Source organism: Castanea sativa, chromosome 3 (genome assembly GCF_040712315.1).
Source record: "Castanea sativa cultivar Marrone di Chiusa Pesio chromosome 3, ASM4071231v1".
Taxonomy (NCBI): Eukaryota; Viridiplantae; Streptophyta; class Magnoliopsida; order Fagales; family Fagaceae; genus Castanea; species Castanea sativa.
The window spans coordinates 39675909-39698313 of NC_134015.1; the positions used below are offsets into that span (position 1 = coordinate 39675909).

A 22405-nucleotide genomic window follows, 5' to 3' on the forward strand; every position below is an offset into this window, starting at 1 on the left:
TCCACCATCCACCTGTTCCATAACCAATGACGGTCATATAGTGGCCTTAGAAGTGAGCACTCACTCAATTCACAGGTAGGTTAAAACCCAAGGGAAGAGTTCACTAAATTGTGATAATGCCTCATTAGTAGTAGTTATCATTAGTTGTTATTTGTTTAGATTTAGATTGTTATCTAGTTTGTTGGCAGTAGGTTAAGATTGATGTTATCTTTAGGAGTTATCATTTCGTATTTGAATTTATCATGGTTGTATTTAAGCTACGGCTTATTGATCAATAAGAGGCATCAGATATTATTCACTTAAACTATTCTCTTCTTTTCTATGAAATTCTTGGAGGGTTGTTGCCTCGAATACAACTAATTCTTCTCAAACTCACCGGTCATAGCATTTGGTATCAGAGCCAAATGATGAACAATCCACCATCCACCTGTTCCATAACCAATGACGGTCATATAGTGGCCTTAGAAGTGAGCACTCACTCAATTCACAGGTAGTTTAAAACCCAAGGAAAGAGTTCACTAAATAGTTAACCAGTGTAAAGTACAGTCTAGAGGCCCTCTCCACTACTATAGCTCAGATAGGGCAAAGAATGGATAACTAGAGTAACCCGATTAATAGCAACATCCACTGTGGAACTGGCTCTCCTAACAAGAATCGTAATTCCGAAGGGAGTGTTGACAACCCTAATTACGGATTGGAAGGACCCAATGACGGAGCTATTGGGGGGGGGGTACAAACTCGATTAGATTTTCCCAAATTCAGTGGTGATGATCCAACATGATTTACAAGGCAGAAAAAAAAAATTTGGTATCAATGGACAGCGAATAATGAGAAGGTAAAGCTTGCTTCATTCCACCTTCTAGACAACGCTCTCCAATGGTATCAATGGTTCGAAAAAAACACGAACAGATGTTTCATGGGAAGAATTTGCACATGCTCTGTGTGTCCATTTCGGACCTTCTGATTAGAGGACTTCGATGAAGCTCTATCCAAGCTGCGTCATACAGGAATAGTTAGAGTACTAGGCCCAATTCAAAAGGATAGCATCTAAGTTACAAGAATGGCCAGAGAAAGCTCTAGTAAGGAATTATATAGGCAGATTGAAGGATGAGATATGGGCGGAGGTGAAATTATTTTGCCCCACAACATTTGTCCATGCTACTAGCCTAGCACGATTTCAAGAGCATAAATTGCAGAAGCTTCAACATGTAATCATTCTAAATAGACCCCCACTGTCCACAACAACCACTTGAGGCCCTCTCTTACCTTTACCGTCATCGGCAAAAACTATCCCACCAACCTTTGCAACCACACGACCTCAAAATAACCCAGCCATAAAAAAAAAATCTTGGGCTGAGATGTAGGCATTGCGAGAAAAAGGATTGTGTAATAATTGTGATGAGAAGCTCGTGGCGCCCATTCCTGTTTGTCCTGTACTTGCATTAACTCATTAAAATCACCAAAACAACGGCAAGGCAATTTTAGTTTTGAACTTAACAACCGAAGCATATTCCATCCTTCACTTCTTCGGCTTGTTTTGGGTTCCCCATAAAACCTATCCATACATTCTCTGAACCACCATGATCAATAGCATCTATATGGTACTTCGAAAAACTATCCACCCAAACATTTTCAGTTGCTTTCCACAAAAGTGCCAGTCCACAACCCCTTCCATCATTTGGTGACAGTGAAGCACCTATCAAATTCTAACTTATAACATATGTGCTACATCTAATCCTTAGTCGACCAAGTTTCAGACAAGAACACAATCTCGGGATCCTGTGCTTGGATTATATCACCAAGCTCCTTGACTGCACGGCGATTCCCAAGCTCCTGGCAATTCCATGCTAAGGGATTCATTGATGCCGATGGGGCCGAGAACCAACCTCCACCATTAAATCCATATTTTCGGACCCCCTTCTCTTCTTTCCCCCAACTGTGTCCTCTATCTACCCAACAGTCTCCATGCATTCTCTAAACCACCATGATCAATAGCATCTATATGGTACTTCAAAAAACTATCCACTCAAACATTTTCAATTGCTTTCCACAAAAGTGCCAGTCCACAACCCCTTCCATCATTCGGTGACAATGAAGCACCTATCAAATTCTAACTCATCACATATGCGCTCCATTTGATCCTTAGTCGACCAAGTTTCAGACAAGAACACGATCTCGGGATCCTGTACTCGGATTATATCAGCAAGCTCCTCAATTGCACAGCAATTCCTAAGCTCCCGGCAATTCCATGCTAAGAGATTCATTGATGTTGGTGGGGCCGGGAACCAACCTCCACCATGAAATCCATATTTTCGAACCCCCTTCTCTTGTTTCCCCCAACTGTGTCCTTTATCTCCCCATCAAACTCTCTCTGGGTTCTTTTTGCCAACATGGTTACCTTCATTTCTTTGGGTAAGCAAACACTATTAATCTCACGTGCATCACTTAAAAATTCTAGTCGAGTCCTCATCGCCCTAACCTTCCCTGGCTTACTCGAGCACGACCCATTCTGCATATGAAGTTCCACTTGATTTAGTGTAGAGCCCAACCACAAAGAGCTCACCACTCCTAATTGTTGGGGAAAAATAATAGGAGAGATTTCAGGCCCAAGTCCGTCCTTCCTGCCATTCCTATTCTTAAATCTTGTAAAACCTTCATCAATGTCTGCCAATTGCTCCTCAAAGTTTGGGATATGATTTTCTGTAACCACCATCGTATCCCCCATAATAGGAGATTCAAATCCCTGAAAATCTAGCCTTCGATCCTCCAAAAGCAAAGCGACTAAACTCTCCATAACCTGGTTCCGCTGGTCAATTTCCACCTCTCTACCATCACCGGTAGCTTCCCGTCGCCCCTCACTGACAGAAGTAGCCTGAGCACATGTATTCGCCTCTAACTTTACCCCATTCTCACGGTTGGCTCACCCATTGTTTTGGCCATCAAATTCATCATTATTTCGAAATACATCCTCGCCGTCATTCTCATCAAAACCAATCACAGTTTTTCATGATGGATTTGGAGCAGAAGCTCACAGCCAAGACCCAAACTGTTTGTCACCATCTTTGAGAGACCCTTTACTTTTCAGCCAAGTAAGGCACTCCTTATAAGAATGTGTAAGTTTCCCACACCAGTAACAAATGTTTGGTAACCTCTCATACTTGAAACTAATCCAACATTCTTGTCCGCTGTGCATAGTTATTTTTCAACCATGACATATCGGTTTGGAAATATAAACAACCACCCTAAATCTCTGAAAATTACAACCTTTCAAATCAAATCTACTATCATCCATTGCACCAACCACTGATACAATTTCCTTCGCCACACTCGAGTTTAGTCCAATGGGTAAATTATGAACTTGGACCCTAAACCTAGCAGAAACAAATTCAAGACTCCTTACATCCGTATGTTTTCAACCCGCTACATGCATGCAAGATGTTTATCAAACGTCCATGGTTCCCCCATCAGGACCTTTTCCACATTTGAGGCATCCAAAAAGACAAACACCACCCTATGGTTTCCCATATCTCTGACTTCAAAACCCTTACAAGTTCTCCACAACAACTTAAAAAACCTTGCAATAGCCTCCATACTTAGAACTCTCCTTATAAAAAATCTAGCGGCTACAAAGAATTCCTCCTCGACCAAAGTATCTTGTGCGAGAAATTTGTCCTTCACAATCAGACAAAGAGAACTTTTTCCACAAGACAAACAGCATATAGCCTTTATCTAATAAGAAAAAGAAGAAAAAACACAGCATATAGCCTCACCCGAAGGGAGGCACAGGTTTTCTACTAGCAACTAGGGTTTTGAGAGAGCTGCCCTAGGTCACAATTTTTTTTTTTTTTTTAAATCATGAATTTAACTTAGGGTCATGTTAACCATTGCCCTAAAGACATTTGTTAACATTTCCTTTTAACTTAATATATTGAAGCATTAAGATTCTTTTGAACGAAATCAAATACATTTTTTTTTTATTGAGAATTAAGAACTACATAAAAATTTAGCAATTAAGAGATTGAAAAATCAGGTAAAAGAAAGAGAAACTGAAGAACAAACTTCCATATTTTTGTTATAGCCTTATATGAAAGTTGTATGATGGCATTAAAGATGTGAAAGTAGATTGTAAAGTGTTAAAGAAAAAAGAAACCATACTTTCATATGTAAACCTAAAGGTGGCGTTTGGTATGGGGTAATGTTTTAGGATTCCCAGGAATGTTTAAAGATTCCCATATTTGGTTGTAAATTACGCTAGGGAATTAGATGCCAGGGGAATCCTTAAACCCCTCTCAGTAGGAATGTGGATTCCCTTTAAAACAGGTGGGAATCCAGATTCCCAAACTTAAAAGAAATTGTATTTTTTATAAATTGACAATTTTAACCCTTTTTCCTTATCATTTAAGCAATTAAGATAAACTATAAAACAAATTATCAATATCTTCTCTCTTCTCTTTATCTTTTCCCGCCAAAACAACATAAACAGGATAAATAACTCTGCTAATAGTTATTTTTGTATTATTCTTGTCATTTTGAAATGTTAGATCACAGTTTTAATGAATGTGTTGCTAATTGATAGTTTATATAATGTTTTTTATCTATCTATTTAGAGTAAGATATTTTTTCAAAGGACTAATTAATAGTTTATATTTTTTTTTCATTATTTATTTAAAGGAAGATTTTTTTTTAATGGGCTTGGTACTTCACATTCAAATCTAAGGACAAAATGGGAAAAACAAATAATTCATTTAAGATTCCTAGGAATACACCAAACATTATCATCTCACATTCCTAGGAATCTCCCAATAAAACCAAACATAGGAATAGCTACATTCCTGGGAATCTAGATGCCAGGAGTAATGTAGATTCCCTGTACCAAACGCCACATAAAAGAAAATAATGAATTTCTTTTTTTCTTTCTCTTTTTATTTAAATAAGGTGCCATAAGAGAACCATGGCAGTTATTTTTATTCTATTTCAAGATAATTTTTTTTTTTTGAACGATTCTATTTCAAGATTTTGATTGGCTATAAAATTAGTACTTTGAATAAGATTTTGGACTATGGACCTAAAATTAGTACTTTGAATAAGATTTTGGACTATGGACCGTTATAGGAGAAGGTTTAATAATGATGGTTCCAAAAACCAAATGGTTGGTTATGAGGATATTTTTTACAAATCGTCATGACCCAAATTTGCCTAAAGAGAATCAACTAAATTAATCCCTATATAGAAAACTCAAGCAACGATCCTGCCCTTATTTTAGAATAAGTTATACAATTATTTAGGAATAGATAAACATCTTAGGCAATGAATTACGTCTTGATATTTTTTGCTATTAAAGAAATATTATTAATCTTTTCTCATATACAAATTGATGCCCTAATTCATTTTCTGAATGGTAATAACGAAGGGCATAATATGGTATACTAAAAAGTAAGGGCATAATAGCACTCAACCAAAAAAATAAAAAAAACCATAACAATTGCAACATAATGGCTAACTGCTGACGTAGCCACCTATTCTAACTTCTCAGATCTACCATGTGTTGTCATTATTTCTAGCATTAACTAGTGTATTTGACAACCAGCCTTTTGTAGCAATTAGTAAGTTTATTTCTTAGTGGTTAGAAATTATAGGTTTCTCATGTAAGAGAAGAAATCAAATTTTGATGTAATTTTATCTTAGTTTTAGATCTGGACAAAAGAGTCTCTGTTTCTCCGGTCTTCTTTGTAATTCAAGCTTGGATTCTTCATTCTAATGCTATTCTACTTCAGTTCTTAGTTAGTTGATCTTGATTTCCATTATTTAGTATCAAAGTAGAGATTTGGTCCTCTTGTCCCAACTGATTTGATTATTTGAGTCCTAGATTTCCTTGTGATTCTTTTTTTTTCTCTCCATTCAAGATCCTAGAATTCAGATTTAGGTTCCTTGTGCGGATTAGATCTGTATTGTGATGCTATTACTGCAGCAAATTATCACAGATTTTATCAATTTGTGTTGTTGCTACTGTTTACATTTTTTTCTTTTTGTGTGGAAAAATGTGAAGCTTCTAATGACCCAATGAAGGAGAGGAAGGAAACGGGGAGTAAGGGGAAATCAACTAACATTTCTTACATAACAAACCTATTTATAATATCTTACTACTAGGAAAAAAACTAACTAATAGTTATAGCTAGGCTAGCTGTCAACACCATAAGTCAATGTTGAAATTAAAGACAACACATGGCAGATTTGAGAAGTCAAAACAAGTGGCTGGTTGCCTGCCCTAAGAGGTCAAAAAGGGTGGTTGGCTATTTGGCTTAAGAGAAAGGGGTGGTTACATCATACTCTCCTCTATAAAGGAAACTTGCCCCGGCTTCAAATGCTTCACATTGAAGACATTAGACATTTTCAAACAAATGGGTAGTTGGATTGTGTAGGCATTGTCATTGATTTTAGTCAACACTTTGCATAGGCCCACTTTCCTTGCTCCTAACTTGTAATAAGAGCCGTGAGGACACCTTTTCTTAGTCAAAATCAACCATATGAGGTCCCCTTCCTTGAAAATTAGGAAATGTTCAATTCTCTCCTTGATTTGTGCATGGATAGATTGCATAAACTTTATCATTTTTGTTGCTCTTACACTCTCCTTAGAAAGTGGAAATGGAGCCAAATCTGACACCCGCAAAGGTTTATTCCCACACACAACTTGAAAATAAGATGTTTTAATAGTCCGATTAAGAGAAGAGTTGTATGAAAATTCAACCAAGGGAATGATACTTTCCCAATTCCTTGGATTTTCACCAATCAAGCATCTCAAGTGATTCCTAAGACTCTGGTTGACAATTCAATTTGTCCATCTGTTTGAGGGTGGAAAGAACTACTAAAGTTCAATTTGGTCCCTATCTTATGCCATAGAATTCGCAAAAAAATAAGTAAGAAATTTAGCATCCCTGTTAGAAAAAATAGAGGTTTACACCATGAAACTAGTAGACTTCTTTGAATAATAAAACAACCACATTGGAAGCATTTGAAGTTGTCTTGCATGGGATAAGGTTAGCCATCTTAGAGAAATGATCACTACCACCATGATTGGATCATTCTTTCATTGTGTAGGTGGAAGGCCAAGAACAAAATTTATACTTATACATTCCCATGGTTTGTTAGGCACTAGAAGAGGATAATACAGACATGCACTAGCGGTTGTACTCTTTCCCCTTTGACAAACTTGGCACCTTAGGACATGCAAGTCAGCATCTTTAGTCATTCCTGGCCAAAAGTAGTCCTATTGAAGGAATTCTAGGGTCTTTGACTTGCCAAAATGCCCCAAATTATATTGTTCAACAATCATCAACTCCCATAGAGAAGATTTAGGCACAGATAACTTCAGCACTTTGAAAAGAAATCCATCCTTTAACCAGAAATCAAACTTGGTAGGTTGTTGTCCATGTTGTAATTGCTAGTATAGATTACCAAAATGTGGGTCATCTTGGTAATTTTCCTTGGCAGCGACCTTAACTTACATTTCCACCAGGAAATTAGTCCTACTACTCAACCTATTAACCACTTTGTTGAGAATTCCCAATTGATGTTTCAAAGAGAAAGTGAATTGTTACAAAAAAAACTTACCAACTTAGCTTGTCTTTTGTTTACATTGGATTGACTATTGAGATATTTCAAACCCTCGTGGTCAATGTGTAACATAAACTCTTTGTAGTAACTCCAGTGCTTGATGGCTCAATAGTATGAAATTGCTTGTCAAGGTAGAATACCTAAGTTTTGCCTCATTCAATTTCTCACCAAAGGGCTGCCCTTTTTTGCTCAGGACACCACCAATTCTCACTCCAGATGCATCGCAATTAAGCTCAAATATCTTGTCAAACTTGGGCAAGGCAAAAATAGGAACTTCAGTTAACTTCCTCTTTAGAAGTTGAAAACTTTCTTGGGCTTTATCAATCCAAACAAAGGACTTTTGTTTTGAGACAATTGGTGGAATGTGCTGCAAGTGTGCTGAAATTGCTAATAAATCTTCTATAGAAGGTAGCAAGGCCATAGAAACTTCTCACCTCATGTACAATAGAAGGTGTAGACCAATTAACAATTGCCTTCACCTTATTTTCATCCATTAACACTCTTTTGAAAGACACGACATACCCAAAACATTACTTGATCCATCCCAAAGTTATATTTCTTTATGTTATCATTGAACTTTTCTCTCCTCAAGACGTCAAGCATGAGCTGTAAATGCACCAAGCAATCCTCCAAACAGAGATTATACACCAAAATATCATCAAAATAAACCACAACTCAAACCCCCAATAATGTTTGTAACATTTGTGTCATCACCCTCACTAAAGTGCTAGTTGCATTTGTCAAACTAAATGGCATAACAAGCCATTCAAATAAACAATAATGCATGCAGTCTTCCATTCATTTCCTTGGCGAATTATAATTTGATGATACCCACTTTACAAATCAATCTTGGAAAACACCTTTGAAGTCAAGCAATCTAGCATGTCATCCAATCTAGGAATTGTAAAGCAATACTTGATTGTGATCTTGTTGATAGCTCTACTATCCACAAACATCCTCCAAGAACAATCCTTCTTAAGAGTCAAGAGAGCAGATACCCACAACGGCTAATACTATCCCTAATGTAGCATTTATCAAGAAGCTCTTGAACTTGTTTTAGCAACTCTTCCTTTTCCTTTGGAGCCATACAATATGCTGTTTTGTTTGGAAGGGATGCTCTCAGTACAAAATCAATGGCATGTTGGATTTCTCGCATAGGAGGCAAGTTGAAAGGTAACTCAAGGGGGAAAAATCACCATATTTCTCTAATAACTCACTGACAACACTAGGAACAATAGTTCTAGCCGCTATGTTGACTGCTGCAATAAATGCCAAAATGTAGCCATTATCTTGAATTTCTTGAATAAAGTCATTAGAAACAAGTAAAGAAGTTGTAGAGGGTTAGCAAAGTAAATTGTTGATTATCTTTGCTTAAGGTATAGGTGTTTTTCATCTCATCATGCATCATTTGGCGATCATATTACAAACTCTTCCTCCAATGTTGCAAGTTGTATAAAAAAATATTGGTTCTCAACCAATCTTCTTCAGAATTGAGGTTGAGCCAGATGAGTCTTCCTCATCACAAGTGTCAAGTCCCTTCTTCTTCACAATCACCACAAACCTCCTTATTTGAAGATTGATAAAAAAAAAAGGGTTCTCCATTTAAATGTTCAAGCTATTTTACTTCTCTAACATAAGAGTCTTTTTCCTACAATTCAAATATTGATGCCTCAATTCTCCACACTTGAAACATATGAAAGTACCCACTACCCCCACCAACAGTGGCTGTTTGGGACTATTTAGGGACTGTAATAGCAGGCTTAGGGCCTATTGCTTGTAGTCCAACCTTATATTGGTCAGAAATACCCTGACCAAAGCTGGAACCCCACTGTCCAGACCTCAAAGCAGGCCTAGTTTTTTGTTTCTCCACCAATAAAGCCCGGTTGTACACTTCCAACACGTTCCACAATGATTGAAGGCTAAGGACATCTTGGATGGATGGCTTCAATCCACTCAAGAACCTTGCAACCATTTCTTCCATTTCTTCATCACTTTCATTTAATCTACCCTTACTACGACGCCTTCATATACTCCCTACACTACCTTCTTGCTTAAGGTTGTGTAGTTCTTTGTAGAGTGCTTACGCATAGTTGAAAGGAAGAAATTGCTCACGAGGCTTTTTCTTCATCTTTTCCTAACTCATCTTGTCTTTACCATTTTATAGGCAAGAAATTTGCAATTGTTTCTACCAAGTGAAAGATCTCCCCTAAAGGCGAATAGTGACTAGCTTCACTTTCTTTTCATCCATAACTTCATAATAATCAAACACCCTCTCAACGGTGTTAAGCCAATCTATGATGTCTTTCAGTTAGAGACTTCCTTGAAACTCTGGAATTTCAACTTTGAAGTTGCAGTCAATCCTTGACTCATTTCTTTCCATATAAGGCCTACCCCTTGGAGGACTCCAAAAGGGTTCACAAAATGAGAATGAGAGTATTCAGATTCATTAATAGCCTTATGAGGATGCTGCAAACACTACACCACATCCATAAGTGACGCAACTTGTATACTTAACTCTACAATCTCATCTCTTCTCTCCATATTTTTATTTCGTCCCCCATTCCTCCCCATCAGAGGGTTCGCTTCAACTCCTTCCCAAACATCCATTGGATGTCCCCTTACTTTAGGCCATTAAAAGCTTCACAATCTTCAAAAAATTGCAAATCGCAGTAGCGACAGCACCACAAGTTGATCAAATATGTGATAATTTGCAACAACAACAGCAGCAGCAGCACTATACGTATTTGATTTGCACAGGTTACCTAGATGTGAATAATAATATCTTGAATGGAGTTAAAAAAAAACCACAGGGAAATCTAGGGCTCAAATAATCAAATCAGTGAGGGAAAAGATAACCTGTCCTATGCTCTAAAACGTAATGATGGGAAATCAAGATCAAATAACTAAGAACTAAAATAAATTGCAATAGAATGAAGAATCCGAGCTGGAATTACAAAGAAAACTGGATAAACAAAGAGAAAGTCATCTGTCCAAATCTGAAACTACAATAAAATTACATCAAAAACTAATTCTTCTCTTACATATCAAGCCTATTTATAATCTAACTACTAGGAAATAAACTAAGTAGTTCTTATTAAACAAAAACTATTATTAATAAATTGCTATCAAGTTATTTTCTGTCATCTGCTGGATTTGAGAGCATTTACTTGTGGATTCAAAGATCGCCATATGACTTTTGAAGGTTTACATTTATCTAGAACTATATTTAGTCTTCTTAAGCTTTCCATTTCATGTCAATTGGTGTCAAAGTTTGTTGGCAACTTAGCATCCCGATATTGCATAAGGATATGGAGAAAGCAACCACCCTATTGACGAAAAGCATGGGGTACAAGTCCTCAAAAAGGCAAGCTAGCAGTGAGAGATTGACCCATGGGCTATACAAGATCTGTGACATGGTCGTTAATATGGGTTTGAATGCCAAATAAGATTGTGAAGATGATGGGCATATGATTATCAAGACTATACTTGTGACCAACCTATCATACAAAGAACATTTCATAGGTTGGATCCTTGCTCTTGAAGCTTATTCATTATGCAAAGATACCAAAAGACTTTAAGGTACAACTTGAATCAAGCAAGAGCTTGAGAGTGATACTACAAATTAGTGGAATGATATAGAGTATTTCAGAATGAGAAGAGGCAAGATTGGCATGGATAAGATCATAAGAATGAAAAGGATTATTGTAAATTTTTCTTTCCTCGAGATAACAATGAAATATTATTTTAAGCACCACTCATAAGCAACCAAATATTTTAAGCACCACACATTAAATTTTAAACATTGAGAAATTGGAAGATAAAAAACTTGAAGTAGAAGTTGCACAAGCCAAAGATGAAGTAGAATAATGAGTTAACAAGAAATTGAAGATAGTTTTTTGGGAAAAACTCTCGAGGCTAGAGAAGAAAATATGGAGTCTGATAAAGAAATGGTCATTTGGAAAAATTCTAATGGTCATTCATGAGCTGGTCAATGATAGTCAATGGTTGGTTTGTAAATAGAAATGAAGCAAAAAGAGAGAAATTACAAATATATGATTTTTGTAGCGTAGCTTTTATTTATAATTGTCTATGGAGTATGTAACATTGAAGAAAACCTTTTTCTATCCTTTTAAAGTGGAAAATGTTTTTCACTTTGGCTGTGTTTGGCAATATGTAAAATGTTTTTCAAGTGTAAAATATTTTCAGTTGAAAACATTTTACGTAAAGGAATATATTTTCTGGTATTTGACTGTGCTGTGGAAATTACACCGGATAATTATTTCTTGTGTTTGTTCTTGGATGTAAAAAATTTTTATTCTCTGGAAAATGTAAGCCCAAGCCAGCCACCACCACAAGGACAAGCACAACCGACCACCATCCACACTCCAAATCGGGAAGAGGGAAAAAACTGCCACCACTGCTCTATTGCAGTCACCACTCACAGTAAATCCACCACCACCCACACAAAACCCACCACCACCCACAGAAAATCCACCACTATCCACACAAAACCCACCACCACACAACACAAAAACCACCAAAACACCACCACCCACACTGCCACAACAACAACAAAAGGATTAGAGATCAGAGAAAACGAAAATTAGACACAAAAATAAGTAGGAGGCTTGGTTTGGGTCAGAGAGAAAAAGTGAGATGAGAGAGAGTGTCGTGAGTGAGAGTGGAAGAGAGGGTGTGGTTCTTGAGTGAAGGCACTAAATCGGTGACATGCAGTTCCCAATCCAACCTTGGTTGGTTGGAGGGAAAGAGAGAGAAAGCAGATCGGCGAGTGGCGAAGACAAGATCGAGAGGAGACAATCTGACCCAGAGGGCAACGGCGACGAGATCGAGAGGAGATGATCTGACCCAGAGGAGGTCGAGGTGATCTAGAGGATGGCGGCAACAAGCTCCAAGTGGCGGCAACAATCAGACCCGGTTCAATCTCTCTTTCTCGCTCGCTTTCTCTCTCTCTCTTCGAGTGTGTTAGCTCTCTCCCCTCCTTCCGTTGAGGCTTGGCGTGAGTGAGCTTAGAGAGTGATTAGGAATTTTCTAAGGAGAGTGGAAATGGTTTGAAGGTAAATTAAGTGTGTAAAATGATTTACGGGTGTAGGGTGGGTATTTTGCGATCAACTGAAATCTATTCAATTTGACCATAATTTCCAGTGTTGCCAAACACCAGCAATGGTGTAAAACAATTTCAAAAATTCAATTACACCCGAAACAAACGCAGCCTCTATTGGGCTTATTTTCTGTTAACCACAAAAAAATGTTTTTCATTGGCTTATGTTTTTTCGGAAAATGAAATGGTTTTTGGAAAACATTTTTCGCTAAAATAAGCAAAGTGTTTATCCTGAATATATTGAGAATCAAGAGACTTAATTTTAGGTGCCATTGCAAAAATTAAAGGTTGTAATCAAAGCTGAAATCTAGAATAGAGATGAAGTCCAAAAACCTAATAGATTCAATCCATATGTTTTATACCCTTTGTAACATGAGTTAGAAATTTAATTTTTCTTTGAGCTAAGTTTAGATGTTGAACTTAAGTTTTGGAGAGAAGCATGATTTTTCGTGGTCTCTAAAGGTATTAGCTTTTATTAGGTTATAGAATTTTCAAATTCCATGTGACAAACCATGCATCGAAGGTGATTGTAACATGGTCTCTCTTTACTCTATTTCTCGTGGAGTCAATTGAATCAATTCAAATCAAATAAACCCAAAGATTTATACCCAAATACCCATTGATGTTTTGTTGCTTACTTTGATTTGAAGTTTGTTGTTTGTTATTTGCTGTGTTATTGTCTCATTATTGATTGTAGCCCAAGCCCCGTCACTTGATGGTTTTGACCTACCCAACTGATGACCTGGAAAAACCCGATTTCGACTGACCACTCAATTGACAACAAATGATAGGGTTGAGTGACGATTCAACCCCAAACCCAACTAGACCCAACCCATGGACTACCCTAGAAAGGATAATGAGAAAGATTGTTGGTATTTTTTTTTTTTTTTTTGGAAATAGATTGATGCTACTTGGCACCTTGTGAAAGGTAAGGAAAGAAACAATAGGGAAGGCTTAATCCTACATGGTTCATTAGAACGTCCCCATGAAACTTCTTATAGGGCAACTGTGTATCTTGATTAATGCTTCTCGATTCCACGAGAAAGAATATAGGAACTTCTTATGCGTCAATGAGTGGATCTATAGGTTCATCAATAACTTTAATGGCTTTCCTATTCAATTAATGTGGAATATGTCTCAAGTAAGAGTTAGCTAGTAATCTTTTGGAGAAATATGTCTTAAAGTAACTTCAGAAAATTGTCAGATTTGTGGGACAGTTAACCAACCTAGTCATGATTTGCAAAGGTCCTTAAAAGTAGGGGAAAATGGGTTATGTTACTGGAGCAATTTCTAAGCCTAACACTAATGATCGCACTGGTGATAGATGAGATTTTGAAAACTCCCTGATAATGTCATGGCTATTGGACTCAATGGAACTTGAAATTAGTTGTGACCTACTTCGCAAATTCGCAAGGAGATTTGGGAAGCCATTACTAAAACTTATGCTCAATATGGAAATCTAGCGCATGTATGTGATTTGAAGTGCTGCTGTCACGAGGTCAAACAGGGTGATTGGCCTTTGACAAGGTATTTCAAGGCACTCTGTAACTTGCAGCAAGACTTGGACTATTATCTGAATCTTCAGTCTGGATGTGCTACTAACACTACAACGTTCAAGAAAATGATTGAACGATAATGTGTACTTGAGTTCTTAACCGAATTAAATCATGAATATGATCCTATTCGAATACAGTTGTTGGGAAAGGAGCCTCTTCCTCCTCTTCAGGTTCAGGAGGTCTTTGCCTATATTTACAGAGAAGAAAGCCCAAGGGTATTATGCTCCATAATAGTTTTCAGGAGCAATTTTTGTTGGTGACTTCCTTTTCTAGGGATATTAAAGGACTCCATGAAGATATTTCTATTACTAATGAAAAGGACATGCTATTTAATCACTACAACAGAGACACACAAGAGAGTGTGATTGGAAACTCAGAGGTCACCTTACCATAGTAGTAGCCTTGTAAGGGAAACCAAAGGCATACCCAGATGTATCATAGGCGAAGAACCCACCATTCAAGAAAACACCACAATTTGTTCTTCCACATCTCCAACCTCCCCCATTGAAACCATTGCACTCTTATTCAATTTTATCTTCAATCTTGAGACAGCTTTGGAAAGCAAGAGTATGGCTCATATATGTGGAAGGCACCAAAAAATAAAAATGTATCTTCTGCAAAAAGTAGGTGAGACATTAGCAACACTTCAGAGGAGTCTTCACGCACTCTAAATCTATTCAATAAACCTTACTCTATGGCTCTAGAAAGCATATGACTAAAAATCCAAAACCTTTCAAGCAACCAATTTCTGGTACCATGTCGAAGGATCATCAGTACTAAATTTTTAGAATTCTTCAAAAGTTGCTTGGCTATTAGAATCTTTATATGCAGGTTTGCATGGTCCTCAAACTTCTAATTATTGGCCTTCCCAATGTTTGACTGTTTAAACTATATTGGATGCTTTTCATTCTTTTGTGTAATTTTGACCGTCACATTACACCCTGTGTGAGTGTTCCAATTTATTGAAGTTAACCTACAACTGTTAACATTAAACACAGTCATCAAAAATCTGATTATAAATAAACGCTAGTATGGTTTAACACAGTTTAGATATTATGATCTCTGATACCTTTTGTGTCTCACTTATAGTTTGTCTTTATTGTTGAGTGTTATGATTAAACTAACTAGTTCTATACTAGTATGGGTGCACCACTTCTAGTGACAGGTTTATGTAACTTATTTTTATTTTCAGCTTGTCCAAGATCCTCGACCGTTATCAGAGTCGCTTTCACGTGGAAATGAACGAATCCAAAGGTCTTAATGACATAGAGGTAAGCAGTTTAACTTTTTCCATCTATCTCAAAGTCAAACATGCACTACCTTCCTTATCATTTTTCTTCATTAGGTAACTCAAAATGTCTACTAATAAGATCTGAAAACTTTATTTCCCTATTTAAACCATAAGACTAGGACCAATGGATTCAAAATTTGATAAGTAGAAAAGTAATTTATGCATTTAAGTGATAGAGCTGGGTATGTATATCTAGTAGAAATATCTAATTAGCATGTAGAAAAAGAAAAATAATAGTAGAAATTCGAAATTTGATTAATAGATTTTTTTTAGAGAGGTTTATCTCTTCTTTTTCTGATGGATTCCATATTTCTCCTTGCGGATTCGAGGAATCCCTTTTGGATTCAAGGATTATTATCGTGAGACAAACTTGTTCTATTTCTTATGGCTTTCAGCTTGTGTCGTTACTGCAAGTAGATGGATTTTTTTGTCCTATAGAAATGATCAATAACCATGTACTTTCTAAAAGCTACCTTATGATGGAATTAAAGATACAAAAGGGGCCCTTTTGTACTTTCTCCACTTTTGTTTTTCCAGATCCTTGTCCTTGTAAATGCTGGCTTGCCCTTGGTGCTAGGCTTATTTGACCCAATTCATATTTGGGTGATGTCCTTCTGCATTCGTAGTATTTCAACTTGTTTATCATCATGGTAAAGGGAGTATAGCACTAAAGGTCTCGTTTTATTTTAACTACTCATTTAGGGTGCCTGTAAGATCAAGCATGGACTAATAGTTTTAGACTAGAACACAAGAGATTGATGCCAATGACTAACATTTATCTGGTATTAGATTGATTCTACTAACTTGCATTCGGTGTTTGAACCTCCATTCAATGAAAAGCGGCTTACTAATATCTAGCTTTGGAAGTCCACAAATTTCTGTGACTTCATCAAGAACAGCTCTGGCACAAAAATGGTATCAGTGATCATGAGTTTTCTCAAGGGGAGAAATTAGAAGTAATTTCTGTGACTGCATACAGTAACTAGGTGTAAGTTCTTCTTTTACTGTATCTTCAGTCTGATACAGATGCATACAATAATTTCTCTCCCCAAAATGCCCCCTTTAACAAACACCAACTCCCCCACCCGTGCCACCCCTTTAAAAAAAAAAATTGATTGACCCAAGACCTCCTTATTATAGAGGACAGGTAGCGCTTCTCTGCAAGGATTCTGTATCTGATATATCATAGTTAACATTCTTGTCAACAGAAAAACCTCTTGGAGGATGCGAGTCTAGAGGATGTGAGTGTACCATCACATGCAGAGCTACTAGAAATAGTTCAAAGGTAATTACTAACTCTTCTTTCCTTGTTTTTGCACTTCCTAAAAGGCATTATAGTTGATTGATTGAAATAAAAATTTGCATCAATAGTCAGCTTGAAGGGCCAAATATTGAGCAGTTGAGTGTGACTGACCTTGTGAAACTAGAGAAACAATTCAATGCTGCACTGACACAAACCAGATCCAGAAAGGTCAGTTTTATGTCTTTTGTCAATGAGGTTATAAAGTATAAACTGATACTTTATGTAAGCCTTACATGGAACCCAACTTTGTTTTAAATGCTGAATGCTGCCACACCATAAAACTCATTAATGTCTAGGTTTATCACTCTTGTCATCTTGTTCCATCTTAAGAGTAGTCATACCATAAGATTTTCAACCGTCTAGATGACAAAATTTAGTTTTGAAGGGTGACTAATACCTCTAAAATCTTATCTTGCATCTGTCTCGCTTCAGCCTAGAACGTCAAATGCCAGATGCCATGTTTGTGTGCTCACATGTGTAATGGCTTTCTAACCATATGGTTCATGAAGAATATGCAAGGCACTATACAAAATTTACCAGCACATCCGGTTGTAGTCTTATATCCAAAAAACTTCCATCATCACGAACAAGTTCATAAATATACTCTCAAAGACAAGCGGGTATAGGAAGTTAAGTTTCCAAGATCTACGTATTTCTAAATATCATTGAACACATAATTTGCTGAAACAACTTCTGTGACTAGCCAAAAAATAGAAACAGCTTCCATGATTACGTGAAAACAGAGTATTTTATGGAATTCTCTATTACAATTTCCTCATTAACTTATTCTTTGTAGTCTAGCCAAGTCTTAGACTATAATGCTCTTGGTAACATTTGTTAGGCTTCTTCTACTATCTAATTAATATGGGACTTGTTGAAGTTCTTACTTAAGGGACATTTTTTGCTTCTTCTTCTTCCTCTTTTACCATTGATAAATTCAGTAGAAATCTAAATTTTCAAATAGAGCATCAGGGAATCTGCATTTAATGCTAACAAAGGGATTTTGATTTTACTTAACTTATAGACATAACTTACTAAACTATGTCCTCATGAACTATAGCTAAACATCTGTAGGGACAATTATACAGAACTTAGTATTGGCCTATTGGGTGCTCCATTCCGCCTGCATAAGAAATGCTATTCTGTTACAGTTGACTTAAAATTCCAGCTCTAAAAGTTATATTTCTATGCCTAATTACTTTTTTATTTTTCAGACACAGCTGATGCTGGAGTCCATAATGGGCCTTCATGAAAAGGTATGCAATTAATACTGTTCCTCTGGTATCTTACTTGGAAGACCTTGTTCCTTAATGTCAATTACTCAACTTGAAATTGGGATCTGTGCCTTGAAAGTTTAGTCTGATGTCCCCTCAGTTAAAATCCCTTTACTGGCTGACTTGTCATAAGACATTTATTGCAATAGCAGGAGTGAATTTCATCTTTTACATAAAACTTTCATCAGTGCATCATATCTATCTAAACCTGCATTTACTACCTCCTAAATCAGAAAGGTTTGAACAATGTCTCCTAGGGATTCGGGCATGTTGTGAAGATCTATAAAAGAAATTCTTACCACTTGATATACATTTGCTAACCATCCAATTGTTTCCCTTCATGCTATACTTTGAAATTTCCCTCTGCTCGTGCTTTAAAACCTTGAAGTCACCTGCACCATCTGTTGTCTCCTTTAAGAATTCATGATTCTTATAATAAATTAGAGTAAAATACCTAAATACTAGATAGAGCTCTTTATTGAATTGTCCCTCTCAATGCTCCTCAACTTTTTATTATTCTTGAACTCATAATGATCAAACAAAAATCTAGTTTTTCTAATGTATTCCAATAAGTCAAATATATGCAATTAACAATTGCTGTTGTAGATCATCCAGTTTACTTGCTCAGTCCACTTTGGTTCATGTTGTAGTTACTATTTTGAGAATCTAGTTCAAACTCATGCATACTCTCTGACCTGGTGGTTCAGCCCTAAGTCAGATCAAGGGATGAATATGAAAATTCTTAAGATTAGCACCTTGAGGGACCATAACTGGTTCAACTTTCTGCTGTGGGTTCAATCATGTTTGGGGACATGCTTAGCAATTGTAGCATGTCTAGATGTTCATCGCATTTAGTTGCAGTATGGAGACAATTTTTACAAAAGAAAACATATAGGAATCTATTTCCGGCTACCTTCCTCAAAGGCGTGTATGGACCTCTTCTGAACTCAGTATGATATTCTTTGTAAGTGTAACTTTTCACACAGACAGAGATTTGAATCCTTGTGTCTAAGACCTCAACAGAGTCAATTTACAACTTTGGATGGTAAGGTGATCTAGGTTGGGTACTGGAAGCTGAACTGTTTGTTAAAGGATCCAACCATGCCTAGTCCTTTGGATCACGCTTACCAACTTTCAGATAGGGATTTAAATATGCAACCTAAGCAATTGATAGAACATCTAGAAGAGGCAGCATTAAGTTATAAAATTTAATATGAAGAAAGAAATGAACTGCTATAAATATCTGTAAGGAATAGCAGATAAAGCCCTTGTATTTAGAAATGTAACCAACTACAGTAATGAGCTACTGCAAAAAGAGATGAAAAAGAGTAAGTGTAAGAACCTTGGCGTATTTGCTGAAACGCTAGAACTGATAACTAAAATCAAGGTAAAGAAATTTGAAAAAGTAAAAGTAAGGCGTAGTTCAGTTTCTAATGTCAATTATCTGTTTGTATCTCTGAATTTTTATGTATGAATTGCAGCATAAAAAGGTAGGATTAATTTTAAATGCATTTGCAATGGCCAATTCCTTTTTGCTATGATGAACAGGAAAGGATGCTGAGAGAAGAAAAGAAGCTATTACAGAGGAAGGTAGAAGCATAGATAAAAAAGAAAAGCCCACATTCTTGAACAATTTGTTTAAAGAGTTTATTAGTGGCAACATAATGAAGGGAACTAAATCATCGTTGGAATAATTGCTTGTTACTTACAGATCAGAGCAGTGCAGGATACTAAAGACAGAACTGAGGTGGTGCTGGGGTTAATTAAACATTCAAATAATCAGTTGGCCCATCCGCCGCAACTGGAAACACTTAGTTTGCTTCCATAGCAGGTTGGGAGATGGCACAGTCTGTATGCTTGAAAGGTGCTTCACATTAGCTGTGGTATATGCTGACACTTATCAGTCCCTTTTAAATATTTGAGTGAATGCATGTAATATATAGCCTACCATGTAACACGTATAAGATTACTTCTGAAGTGGTATCCTATGCTCTCTTCTTAATTCTACAGTGGTATCTATTAATTCTTAGCTGTGTTGTGTTATTGATTGAGTAATCCATACTCTGAATTCTGGTTATTCATTATGCCAATTAAATGATAGGTGGTGTTGGTGTGCAAAACAATGTTCAGTTTTGGAGGAAGACATCAGTAGCATATACTAATTGTTCTATCATCATGATTATCTGACTAACCAACCCTTCTAGTTTTATCTGGACTCTGAATATATCATGCATAAACCATTTTATTATATTTTTCATTTTTTCATATGTGAGGGATTCCATTAATTGCAAGTATTAAAGAATGATGGTTATATCTTTGTGTGATGACAAATTATTTCTGGAAGTTTTTCTCATTTGAAAACTATTGACTACATAAAGAAATCGGTTGAGATTTTTCCATTACATGAGTCAAAAAAGGGCTTTGATTGTTTTAATTCACATCCAATAGTGTTTACATTCTTTCACATCATGTACACACTCTTTCATATCATGTGTACAATATATGTGTGCATTTAGTGTGAAAGTGCCTAAGAATGTGAAACAATAATTAGCCTTCAAAAAATGCTTTGCTTCTAGATTTTGACATCATTAAAAAGACAAACCCAGTATAAGCTAGTATCTCAAAACTCCTACAAAAGGTTTGAAAGGTATGATGAATAGATATGATGGAGTTACTCGAAAGGAAAATGCAACATGACAAACCTTGAACTAAATAGAAAAATGAATACTGAAACCAAATGAAAGAGAGGTAGAGAGTGCAGGAACCTAACCGTTTTTGGCAGGAAAATGCATCATCAGATGGTTGCAACATCTCACGTGCCAAGTTTTGCATACCCAGTTCTCCGTTCAAAGCTGACGAGAAAAAAATAAAGCAAAATTCTTCTACAGGGGGAGAGAGGTGTGTTCTATATGCCATCTACAATGGAGTATCTAGAATGCAATTAACGGTGTATTTGGAGGGCTGAAAGGAGAGTAAAGAGGGTGAAGGGCGAAGCGTGAAAGGAGAGTAAAGAGGGTGAAGGGCGAGAAGCGTGAAAGGGAGAAGGAGAGGGAGAGGGAGAGGGAGAGGGAGATGGAAGGGTTTTGGCTGTTTTAAAAATGAGAATTGCTGTGTTCAAAAAAATAAATACCATGTGACTAGTAGGCTGGAAAATAATTTGAGTGATAGATTTAAATTGATTAGTGATTACTCTCTATTTTTGTGTAAGTATTTTAAAATTTAAAATGGAAAGAAAAATAATGGTAACTGAAATAAATATGAATTGGTGATTATAGTTTTACGGCTCTTTCAATTTAAAGAAACAATATATAAAAATAGGCACAGTTGAAAAGAAAGGGCTTGGTTGAAACATGGGGACAAGAAAACAAAAATTTTCCAATCAAAGGCTTTATAACGTAGAAGGAGAAATCTTATAAAGGGGATAAAGAACTCTAAGAATGCTTGGATGGAGGAGGAGGAAGAAATAGTTGTGGTGGTAGCTGATTATTTTGATAACTTGTTTACTGCAGGTACATGTTCTCAGATTGATGATTGTCTCAATATTGTGCCTCATAAGCTGGCCCTAGAAATGCAACAGGATCTAACCAGTGATTTTACTGGTGAAGAAATCAAGGTTGCATTGTTCCAAATGGGGCCAACCAATGCACCTGGGTCTGATGGTATGAACACACTTTTTTCCAAAAAATTTGGCATGTAGTGGGTGATAATGTTGTTAATGCTATCCTAGATTATTTTAATTCTGGTGTCATGGTTCCTGCTATAAATCATACCCATATTGTGTTGATCCCTAAAATAAAGTCACCCGAGAAAATGTCTGATTTCCGACCTATTAGTTTATGTAATGTTATTTACAAGATTACGTCCAAAGTTTTGACTAACAGGTTGAAATATATTCTCCCAAGTAACCCCTACCCAAAGTGCTTTTGTCCCAGGGAGACTCATCATAGACAATGTATTGGTGGCCTATGAAACCTTACATACCATGCACTCTCGGAAAAAAGGCAAAAAGGGATCTCTTGCATTGAAGCTTGACATTAGTAAGGCATATGACCGAGTTAAGTAGCACTTCCTGCGGGGTATTGTGGCAAAGTTGGGTTTTCCAGTCACTTGGATTAGTTGGGTGATGGGTTGTATCTCCACACCTTCTTTTTCCATTCTTATTAATGGGAAGCCATATGGCAACATCAAGCCATCTAGGGGGATCCGTCAGGGTGATTCTTTATCACCATACCTATTCCTATTGTGTGCTGA

The 22405-nt window shown here is 36.6% G+C and overlaps 1 protein-coding gene across 1 annotated transcript in view; it reads left to right on the plus strand.

Moving 5' to 3' along the window:
- LOC142627130 (MADS-box protein FLOWERING LOCUS C-like) overlaps positions 1–20274 on the plus strand; it is a 34835-nt gene extending 14561 nt beyond the window's left edge. The window contains exons 2-7 of the mRNA XM_075800930.1: positions 15479–15557; positions 16786–16862; positions 16949–17048; positions 18095–18136; positions 19703–19744; positions 19866–20274. Of these exons, the coding sequence (XP_075657045.1) occupies positions 15479–15557; positions 16786–16862; positions 16949–17048; positions 18095–18136; positions 19703–19744; positions 19866–19982 (457 nt within the window). The 3' untranslated portion in view covers positions 19983–20274. The remainder of the gene's footprint in view (positions 1–15478; positions 15558–16785; positions 16863–16948; positions 17049–18094; positions 18137–19702; positions 19745–19865) is intronic.
- The last annotated feature ends 2131 nt before the right edge of the window (positions 20275–22405 follow it).